The 10,631-nt window shown below is 65.7% G+C and overlaps 2 protein-coding genes across 2 annotated transcripts in view; one reads left to right on the top strand and one right to left on the bottom strand.

The window, feature by feature from the left end:
* The first annotated feature begins 135 nt into the window (after positions 1 to 135).
* Positions 136 to 3,021, top strand: CHLRE_08g359950v5 (uncharacterized protein). The gene is made up of 6 exons (XM_043064795.1): positions 136 to 321; positions 665 to 756; positions 1,157 to 1,193; positions 1,540 to 1,593; positions 1,833 to 1,913; positions 2,409 to 3,021. Exons 1-6 carry the CDS (start codon positions 235 to 237, stop codon positions 2,469 to 2,471), a joined length of 414 nt encoding a protein of 137 aa, XP_042921796.1. The 5' UTR covers positions 136 to 234; the 3' UTR covers positions 2,472 to 3,021.
* A 3-nt stretch (positions 3,022 to 3,024) lies between these two features.
* Positions 3,025 to 10,631, bottom strand: part of CHLRE_08g359900v5 (uncharacterized protein) — an 11,281-nt gene continuing 3,674 nt past the window's right edge. Inside the window, exons 9-11 of the mRNA XM_043064794.1 lie at positions 10,332 to 10,501; positions 7,255 to 9,988; positions 3,025 to 7,123 (exon numbers count right to left, since the gene is read on the bottom strand). Of these exons, the coding sequence (XP_042921795.1) occupies positions 5,096 to 7,123; positions 7,255 to 9,988; positions 10,332 to 10,501 (4,932 nt within the window). The 3' untranslated portion in view covers positions 3,025 to 5,095. The remainder of the gene's footprint in view (positions 7,124 to 7,254; positions 9,989 to 10,331; positions 10,502 to 10,631) is intronic.

The following is a 10,631-nucleotide window of genomic DNA, read 5'->3' as shown; positions in this document are numbered from 1 at the left end:
GTGGCGTCGTTACCGCACCCGCAACCGGCGGCAGTGACGCATAGCCCGTTCCCCGCCTCGCCCAGACATAAAACCCCGCGAACTGCTGCCTTGCAGACGTTCTTCAAGACACAAATAGTGCCCCATAAACCTTAAAGGCCTGCAAAAGTATAAGCAGTGACAGACCTTCAATCTGATTTGCAGCAGCACCATCACGAGCCCCGCTCCCAACAATTACTTAGCTAAGGCATCGCCATGACGAACAAGCCGGCTTTCACCTACTCGCCGCGCCGAGCCTGGGCTCTGTCCAAGCTGTGGATGGCGCTGCGAGACTTCCCAGAGGTGCGTGTCGTGCGTGTGGCGTCAGTGGGTCATCAACCCCACGTCTTGCGGCCGGTAGCCGCCCGCGGGTCCGCGCAGGCGACTTACCTCTTCGTCTCCATCCACTGGAGTACGCCTCCGGTGTGCGCCTGTAAGGCCATGTCGGCTGACAACCCGCCCCCGCTCTCTGCACCCCTCTCTCCGCACCCCTCTCTCCGCACCCCTCATAACCCCTGCCTCCCCCCGCCTCCCCACAAAGCAAAGCATAGGCCACGCTCTCCTCCTCGCTCTATTGCATTGGGTTCGGTTTAGTTTGGGCTGGTATCAACAAACCACCCCTGTCCACCTGCCGTCCCTCCCCCAGGTTGGCGCGCTGGTGGTACTGGTGGGTGGCGCCTACGTCGGCGCACTTCACACCCTGCACCGCATCTACTTCACACCCGCCGGCGAGTCCTTGTGAGTGCGGCGCAGCGCTGCAGCAGGCAGGCTGGGCAAGCTGGCAAGGACGTGGGGGCAGGGGATGGCGAAGGCGTGGGGGCAGGTGTAGCGCCATGTTGCGGAAATGGTGGTCTGTCATCTGCTAGCTAGTCCTTTTCCTGAAAGGATAACGCAGCACAACAGCAGGGGGCGGAAAGGCAGGATAGCCAAGTGGTGACTGAGAGTAGTTGAGGCATGCAGCCAGTCTGTCGCACTGGAAGACTGCCAGGTTAGGCCAGGTGTTTCAGCCAAGACGGATGGACGATGGCCCTCTCCGTCGGCAGCACGCCCTTCCCCCATTCCGTGCGTGTTCTGCGTCAACACAAGTGCTCCCCGCAACCCCGCACCCCGCTGCTCCCTGCGTGTGCCTCGTACACAGCCCCAGCGCCAAGGTGCGACGTGACCCGGAGCTGCAGGTGGGTGGGACGGGGCTGTGTGTGTGTGTGTGTGTGTGTGTGTGTGTGTGTGTGTGTGTGTGTGTGCGCGCGCGCGCGCGTGTGTACGCGTACGCGTGCGTGCGTGCGCGCACGCGTGCGCCAGCGTGCTTAAGAAGGATACAGGACTGGCGCCGTGCGTGGGCTTGCGTGTGCACGAACTTTATTGCGCGTGGGCTTGTGGTCAAGGTGGGTTCATCCAGGCCCTGTTCCGCGTACCGGGCTGCCACGCCCCGCCCAACACACACACACACATACACACACACATACACATACACATACACACACACACACACACACACACACACACACACACACACACACACAGGTGGCGTACGGCTCGGTGCTGCGGGAGCCTAGCTGGTGGTACCGCATCGCTCGGGTGCGTGGGGGCGTGGGGGCGTGGGCGTGTGGGAGCGTGGGAGCATGTGTGGGCGGCACACATTGACCCGCATGCTTTCGTGACGCTCACGCGTCGACCCCCATCAGCTCTCGCTCTGTTGACAGCCCTTGCTCCTTGCCCCTGCCTCTGCCATCTCCTGGTCTACCCGCCTACCTGCCCGCCTGCCTGCATGCATGACTGTGTACCTACCTGCCTGCCTCTTGCTGACCCTCCTGCAGTGGAACAGCGACGAGCGCGGCTACCGGGTCGGCATATTCGACAACCGCGGGTTTCCCTTTGAGCACAACCTGCCAGTGCCGGTGAGGGAGCCGGCGGGAATGGGTGGCGGGGAGCGTGGACGGGGATGGCCAATAGGCGGATGAAGGACTGGGTGTGTGCGTGGGTTGCGCGCGCTCGGGAGGTATGCGTGTGTGTATGTGTGTGTGTGTGTGTGTGTGTGTGTGTGTGTGTGTGTGTGTGCATGTGTATGTGTATCTATATGTGTATCTGCGGTTGTTCGCACACAGGGGGCTTACGGTTGTTTTCTGGGCGGGTGCACGGAGGATAGGGTAGTCATGTGGTGATGTGCTTGTGTGTGCATGGTCGGAAGCTAATGCCACTCTATGATATGTTACGTTGCCTCCTTCACTCTTGATGTTGCGGTGCGACTGACTGGTGCCATGCATTGTACATCACCCCATGCATGGAGAAGTCTGCACCTTGGTCTGCACTGCGCTCCACACCTCACATAGCATCATCCATATATTCACACACTCTGTTGTCCTCCGTCTAATGCAACGGCTGCACGCACACAGGGCACGGCGCACTCCAACCCCCAGAGTGAGACCAACGTCAAGGCGGCGCCTGTGGTCGTGTGAACGGGCTGAGTGGGAGGCGAGGAAGGGCAACGACGTGATGAGTGTGTGGGCGTATGCGACTGGGGGGTGGGAGGCCACGGGTATGGCCACTGTGACGCCTGCTCTGTGAAAGTGTGATGATGGAGGAACTGCGGAGAAAGGCCAGCGTGCGTGTACGGTGACATCTGAGTACGGTTGATTTGGCACGTGCGTTGTCAACTTGTCATGGGTTGACCGCACGCATCATGATTTCGACGTTGGGATTGTTGTGATGGCTGTGTTGATGTCCGGGACGGGAAAGAGCGGCGGAGACTGGCATATCAGTGTTGTGTGGGAAGGCGCACCCAAGCTTACTTGTCGCCGACGGCCATCCATTCATCTACCGTCCCTGCTACCGTTCCACGAAATAGCAAAGCGCACGAAATATCCTCTCTGCCCACAAACGCAAACTGAACAATTTTACGTGGCTGATTGGTGTTCGACGCATGGCGCCGTATGGGTGTGCATGCCGCAACCATCAGGGTGCAGCGGGCAGTGGCAAACCTAGCAGCCAAGACACAGCGACAGGACTTGCCAAATGTAACTTTTACAGTGCCCTCCACAGGTGCGGTATAACCCCCACGGCATTATGGCCTTTCGTAGCTCCGTCGCCAATGCCGCTCTTACATAACTTGGAACCCACCAGCGGCGAAGTGTCCGCGCAATCCGCGCTCTGCAGCTGCAGCCACATTTGCTTTGTCAGTGACGGTTCCTCGCCATTTTGTCACTTTCTGTCATGACATGCCGTTCACATTCTATCTCGACATACCGAATCGCACCTACACGCTTCTGGGAGATCACCCGACTGCCATCACCATACATTCGCCCTGAATTTCTGACTTCTTGAGTACCATAACGTATTTGTCTTGTATTAAGAAATTCATGGCGTGTCCGCCACCTGTTGCAGATCGACTACCTACGCATTCTGGTGATCGACGCAATCGTAAAAATGGAAACATGTGACGGATGCCTTCGCAGTGTGCATATCACAGAACAGGGCAGGAAATGCTCTGCGGCTATGCACCAAACGATCTGGTCATGCCGCGTCGCCAATCAAGACATATGCAAGGCCGAAACTCACCAGTAACACAGCAGAATACCTTGAAACCTCGATGGACTAAAGCACGTGCCACGTGCTGGTGCGGGAAGTATCTACACCTCCGTATCTTACCCACACTTTATACAGGTCTGTTTGACGCCACAGACGGGACCATGCCATTTCCCTCGAATCCGAGCCACAATTGCAATGTTAACAACTAGACACAGCTTGCTCCACGCCGCCACTCGCACAGCTGCCTCCTCCGTGCGCCTGTATCGTAACAAGGTCAACGCCGCCGTCCCAGGACTCTTGGCACGGCTCCCACCCTTACGCAATCCTCTCCAGGAAAACCCCCGGACACAAACACGCGCACCGTGTGTGTATCATCAGCATACTGGAATTCACACTCATGTTGAGTTTTCCTTTCACCTGCCACGCCCGCATCGGCCTCTAGCAAGAGCGGTGTGCAGCCGCAACGATCACGTCGCTGACTGAATGCCAGCCCCGGCAGTCATACTATGAGTCTAGCACTTAGGTCCTGCACGCCACCACGCAGCACCCGTTCCTTTGTCACTCGCTAGCGCGACGTGTGCCCCTGCCCTTCAGCCTGGCCTCCTCAGTCTCGTTACAGTGGAAAGGACGCACTTCCAACCTTGTAACGCAACAACACCAAACAACAGAAGAGTTCAAGCTTCCGCGTTGCTGGCCACACACGCGACTTAAACGTCCGCGCCGCGCTCTCAAGCACCACACAAGGCAGAAAGGTTTTACACACACACACACACACACACACGTGCCACTGCTGATGAGGTCAGATCATCCAAACCAGCCTCTGGGACGACCGCTGCACCGCGAGCACCGGGGCGCTGGGCAACCACGCGTGAAGCTGCGGCCCGAGAAGATTCCCATGTCATTGTTTGCCAACGCAATTCGGGGCACTGTGGGTCACGTGCGGCGGCCGTTGCATTCTCAGTGATTGCGTGTTCAAGTCACTGTGATTGTGTCTTATGTACACGCCGGTCACACTTGTTGCAGTCCTGGTTTGTCGGGCCTGTCCATGCCACAACACAACAACACGCATCTCGCTGCACCACACAACATCGCAGCTCAGACGGCATCGCGCCACTGCAGTACTACCGTATGCGCCGGCAGCAGCAGCTGTCAACCGCGGAGCCGGCCGCACCAGAGGGTTGGGAAAGTCCGTGTGTGAGGCCACATTCCACAAGCCGTCAACTGCGGAACCGACTTCGTTGCATCCGCCAGCCGCACAAGTGGCTAGCCTGCGTGCCAATCACACAAGGCAACCTCTACCTACAAACAGTCCCGTGTTGCTGCATCGCCAAGCCTATAAAGAAAGTTCGGGCATGCATTCAGTCCTAATTTGTCTGTAGTCCAGTCGTTCGATGAAACAATGTTGATCACACACAAGGACAACCAGAGCACGTAGCGGGAGCCGTAGCGGCGTCACGAAACATGTAGGCGTAAGCCGAGCGAATCTTCACGCGCTCACTGGCCCAGTAGGCTGCGCTGGACAAGTAACGACTGGTGAGCAACCCTCCTCACTCCATCACGAGCTCATCTCGCTGTCCCCCACCACCCCACCGCTGCCGCCTGCAGCTGCGGCCCCCGACACTGAACTCCTGCCGCCACCACCACCGCCGCCGCCGCCTGCGCCCGGCGCCGCACCGAGCCCGGCGCCCCCGGCACCAGCCCCGCCAGCCCCGCTGGCGACGGATGCGTCCGAGTTATTGCTGCTGGCGTTGCTGAGGCGGCTGCGGCTGCAGCGCAGCCCCAACGGGCTGGGCATGGCGGGCGCGCCGCCAAACTGCACGCCGCCAAACTGCACGCCGCCACTGCCGCCAGTGAAGGACCCGCTCATGCCCTGCAGCACCCGACCCAAGCCGCCGTGCGCACTGCCGCCGCTGTGCATCTGCAGACCGTAGGTACCCCGCGCCGCCGGCGGCAGCGAACTGGAACCCCTGGAAGTCAGGCGGTTGCCAAAGGCCGCGGCGGTGGCGCTGCCGCCGCCAGCGGACGCCGCCGCCGCCCAGCCTCCAGACGGCACCAGGCCGGGCGCGCCGCCGCCGCCGCCGCCGCTGCTGCGTCCGTCGGCAACGCTGCTGCCGCCACTGCTGCTGCTGCCGCCGCCGCTGCTGCCGGGCCCGGCAGCGCGCGCCGCCATCACTGTGGAGCCCTCCGAGGAGGTGGCGGACACCTCGCCGCCGCCGCTGCCGCCGCCTGATGTCACATGCGCAGCGATGTGGTTGTTCACCAGCAGCTGCGGGCTGCTCAGCGCACCGCCGCCACTGCCGCCACCACCACCACTCCCGCTCCCTCCAGCCGAAATGCCAACCGGCGCCATGACCGTCCCGGACCCCGGCCCAGGCCCCGCCGCACCCACGGCCCCGCTAGCCGAGTTGTAGCCAGCGGCGGCGGCGGCCGCCGCCGCCGTCTGGCCGAGCTGCTGCTCGAGCTGGTAGCGGTTGAGGGAGCGCGTGCGCACGTGCTGCTGCTGCTGCAGCTGGCCGCGCCCCAGCGGCGACGGCATGTGGGTCATGTTGGCCAGGGCGGCGCCGCCGGTGCCAACGCCGCCGCCGCCAGACAGCATCGTCAAAGAGCCGTCCGCGTTCCGGCCAATACTGCCGGCGCGCGACAGCGGCGACGGACCCGACGACGGCCGCACGTTGACTCCGCCGCCGCCAGCGGCAGTGGCGTACGCCGGTAGCATACCACTGCCTCCGCCGGCGGCTGCGGCGCCGCTGAAGGTGGGTGCTTGGGTGGGAGGCCCGTGGGCCCCGCTGCCCGCCGCCGCCCATGCCGCCGCCCACCGGTCTTCCGGAGACATCTGCTGCACCGTGTGAGCCATAGCCACCTGCTGCTGCTGCTGCTGCTGCTGTTGTTGCTGCTGCTGCAAGGATGAGGATGACATGGGCGGCAACTGCACCAGCGGCGGCAGGCACTGTTGCCCGTGCTGCTGCCCCTGATACCCGTGCTGCTGCCCTTGCCCCTGCCCCTGATGCCCCGGATGCCCCTGCTGCTGCAGGTAGGCCGCGTGTGCGGCCGGCGCCGCCTCCAACAGGTGCGGCGAAAGGTCCGACACGGGGCCCGCAGCACTGGAGAAGGCACTGCCCACACTGCGGAACGTTGGCAGCAGCGGCTGCTGCTGCTGCCCACCATCATCAGCGCCGCCACCGCAACCGCCGCCGCCGGCATCCGCCGCCGCCACGGCCGCCGCCAGCACGCCCTCAGCCTCCATCAGGTCCAACAGCATGTTGAACGACGGCGCCGGCGGCGGCGTGTAGCCGGAGGCGGCGGCGGCAGCGGCGGCGCCTCCTCCGCCACCGCTGCCGGTGTGCTGGCCGGTCGGGAGGAACTGCGCGAGGCTGCCGCCGCCGCCGCCGGCGGCGAGGTACGGCTGCGGCGAGCTGGACGCTTGTGCCAGCTGTGCGAGTAAGAGGTGTTGTTGTTGCTGGTGCTGCTGCTGTTGGTGGTGGTGATGAAGTTGCTGTTGGGAGGTGGAGGAGGCGGCGTGCAGGCGCGACACGCGGGAGGCGGCGCCCACTGGCGAGTTGAGCGGTGTGGCCCAGGGAGTCACCTGCGAGGCGGCAACACATACCGTGAGCGACATTGGTCCACAACAGTTTGAGTTTAATATCTGACGCAATTCACAGTCAAACTTTCGCATTCAGTCACAGGGCTCTATACGTGTATCTGTACGTGTTGTACCTGTGGGCTGCTGATTGGGTGCGAGCGAACTTGTGTGCCCACACCGCCTGGCCCCGCGCCCGCGCCCGCCCCGCCGAGCATATTGGCCGGCAACGACAGCCGCAGCTGCCCGCCGCTGCAGTTGTTGCCGCCGCCACCGCCACCGCTGCCCAGCCCAGTGGTTATGGAGGGCGGGCGGGTGCCCAGCGGCCCTCCTGCCGTGTACAAGCCGCCATGACCACTGCCGTTGCCCCCTCCCCCAGCGGCCAGCGAAGCCACCGGCGCCGTACTGCCACTGGCACCGCTGCCGTACGAGTAACCGAAACTGCTGACGCTAACGCCGCCGCCGCCAGGGCCGCCGCCCAGCGAGCCGGTGCTGCAGTCCGACGGCGCGCCGGACATTCCGCCGCCGCCGCCGCCGCGACCGTACGCTGCGGCTCCTCCAACGGGACCGCCGAGATGGCCGTAGGCCTGCTGCTGCTGAACGGCGGCGGCGTGGACGGCCGCCGCCGCCGCGGCGGCCTCGTCGCCGTCGCCAGTGTTCAGCAACAGCGCGCTAGCGCCGCCGCCTCCGACGCCGCCCGCCGCCAGCGTCAGCTGGTCAAAAGCGGCGACGGCGGCGCTGGCGTTGCTGCATCGCGCCAGCGGCGACTGCAGCGCCGTCGGGCCGCTGCAGCCGGAGCCGTCGCTGGCGCCGCCGCCGAGGCCGCCGCTGCCGCCGGCGCCGAGGTCGCCGGGCTCCAGAGAGTCGGTCCGCTTGAAGGCCTTGGAGAGGCGGCTGGGGCGGCCGCCGTAGGAGCCGCGGCCAAAGCTGCCGCTGAGCTGCACGTTCAGCAGCGCAATGGACGGGATTGCGGACATGCTGCCGCTGCCACCCATCCCGCCGCCGTGGGCGCCGCCGCCGCCCATGCCGCCGCCAAGACTCACGCTGCCGCCCTGCGGCAACAGCGACTGCTGCAACTGCTGCTGCTGGTGACTTGCCTGCTGCAACAGCGAGTGCTGCATCTGCGACCCGAAGGGCGTGCCGCCCGCGGCGTCGTCCAGGTTCATCGCCGCCGCCGCCGCCGCCAGGTCGCAGCCATCGGAGCCGTCGGCGCCGCCAGTGAAGAAGGCGGCGGCGCCGCCAGCCGCCGCGAAGCTGTCGGACGAGCGCGCCGCCGGCGAGCCGGGCTGCAGGTGCGCCGCCGCCAACGGATGCCGATGCGGCTGCGGCTGCGGGGGCTGCATTTGTTGCTGTTGTTGGAACTGCTGCATGCAGGAGCCAGGCGTGGGCAGGAGCTGCAGCTGCAGCTGCTGCGAGGGCAGGCCGGCAGCAGTGGTGGGGAGCGCGGGCAAGTCCCAGTCGTGTGTGTCGGGCGTGCGCCGTTTCATGGCGCCGCCGCTGCTGCTGGTGCTGCCGTTCCGCATCAGCCGACGCATCGTCACCGGCGAGGCGTGCCTGCTGCCGCCCTCCTGCAGCCCGGCTCCAGCCACCGCGGCGGCGGCCGCCGCCGCCATGGCGCCGCCGCCGCCGCCGGTGCTGCTGCCGGCGCGCCCGGCGCGGGAGGAGTAGGACCGCGGCACAGTGCGCGGGCTGCGGCCGGCGGCGGCGGCCGCCGCCGCGGGCACGCGCCCTCCCTCCCACATGTTTTGGAGGTCCTCCATGTGCAAGCGGTAGTAATCAGCGGCCGTGAGGTTCAGACCCGGATCCGACGGTTCCGTAGCCATTGACGCGCCGTTGCCGCCGCCGGCAGCCGCCGCCGCCGCGGCCGCGTCGGCGCTGGCGCTCTCCCCAGATGCAGACACCGAGTCGAGCTCGTGTTGTTGTTGTTGCTGCTGCTGCACCTGGTGCTGCTGCTGGGCCTGCATCTGCTGCTGTTGTTGTTGTTGCTGCTGCTGTTGCTGCTGCTGCATCTGGTACAGCTGCTGTTGGTAGAACTGCTGCTGCTGCGCCTGCTGCTGCATCTGCTGCTGCTGCTGCTGTTGCTGTTGCTGCTGTTGTTGTTGTTGCTGCTGCTGCTGCATCTGGTGCTGCTGCTGGAAGCGACTGGCAGCCGTCACGCCGCTCCAACCATTCAACGCCGGCGAGCCCGGGGCCGTGTCCATCGCCACAGCCCCCTGCTGCTGCTTCTGCTGCCGTTGACCCCCGGCCGCCGCCGCCGCCGCGTCCAGCGCCGCCAGCGTGTCGTAGCTGAACCCGTTACCGTCCGTCATCCAGTACGACGTGGTGTCGTACACGCGCGCGTGCCCGGCGTACGCGGCCGCCGCCGCGGCGCCGCCAGCGGCGGCACCACCGCCACTGGGCCCGCCGGTGGCGCTGCCCGCGCCGCCGCCGCCGCCGCCCGGCAGCTCCAAGTACGCGCTCTGGCAACGCTGCACTTGCCGCTTCGCGGGGCGCTGGTCGCTGCCGTACGCCATGGCGGCGGCGGCGGCCCCGCCGCCGCCACCCGCGCCGCCGCCAATGGTGGGCGCGCCGCCGCCGACCTCGCTGGCGGAGGCGGAGTTGCAGGTGGGCTGGCTGAAGAGGTGTTGGAAGGGGCCGCCAGGGTGGTAGAACAGCGAGCGCGCGGCGGGGCCGGCGCCGCTGCCGGCGCCCGCCATGGCGGCGGCGGCGGCGGGCGAGATGGTGGCGCCGCCGCTGGAGGCGTAGCCTGCCGCCAGCGCCGCGGGGCTGATGGTCATGCCGCTGGTGGACACGGAGGAGGCGGCGGCGGCGGCCTCGGCGGCGCAGGAGGGCATGAGCGGCCGCGGCACGCCGCCCGCGGCTTGGGAGGCCCTGCAAGGAAGGGTTGTGACATTCATGGTTAGTTAAGAGGGGGCGGGTGGCGGATGGGGTTGGTGACATCGCGAAAAGGCTCGAGACGAGCCCAAGATGAAGTCGTATGGCCAACGAGGGGTTCATACAATGAGCTGGCTGGCTGCGAGTACGCCTTCCGTCCTTGCAAAGGCCCCACCTCCATGCCCCCACATCTTCCCCACCCCCTAGCCCACCCCCGTAGCCCCACTCTCGGGCCCCTTCCCCCTCTTTTGCATTGGGTTCAATTTAGTTGAGGCTGGCATCTACAATCCCTCCCTCCCAGCACCGCCCCCCTGCGCCCTCCTCCCGGAATCCCCCCCACCTGATGTGCCCCGTGACCCAGGGGTGCTCCAGCAGGGCCGCCACGGCGGAGCGGCGCGCGGGCGTGCGCTGCAGCGCCGCGCGGATGAAGTCGGCGGCGGCGGGGCTCATCCAGTCGGGGATGGAGGGGCTGGCAGCAACGATGGCGCGCATGGTGGCCTCGCGGCAGCTCTGTGTTTGCGGTTTGCGGGTTTGGGTTGGAAGTGGTTGGTGCTAGTGCTGGTGTGCGCGTATATATTTGGTGCGGCGACGCGGCCTGTCGGTGGCGCGGCGTCAGAAATGCTCGAACAGCCGCGCCAAC

Source organism: Chlamydomonas reinhardtii, chromosome 8, assembly GCF_000002595.2.
Source record: "Chlamydomonas reinhardtii strain CC-503 cw92 mt+ chromosome 8, whole genome shotgun sequence".
NCBI classification, from domain to species: Eukaryota; Viridiplantae; Chlorophyta; class Chlorophyceae; order Chlamydomonadales; family Chlamydomonadaceae; genus Chlamydomonas; species Chlamydomonas reinhardtii.
The sequence above is the reverse complement of the archived record's forward strand: the minus strand, read 5'-3'. Positions and strand labels throughout refer to the sequence as shown.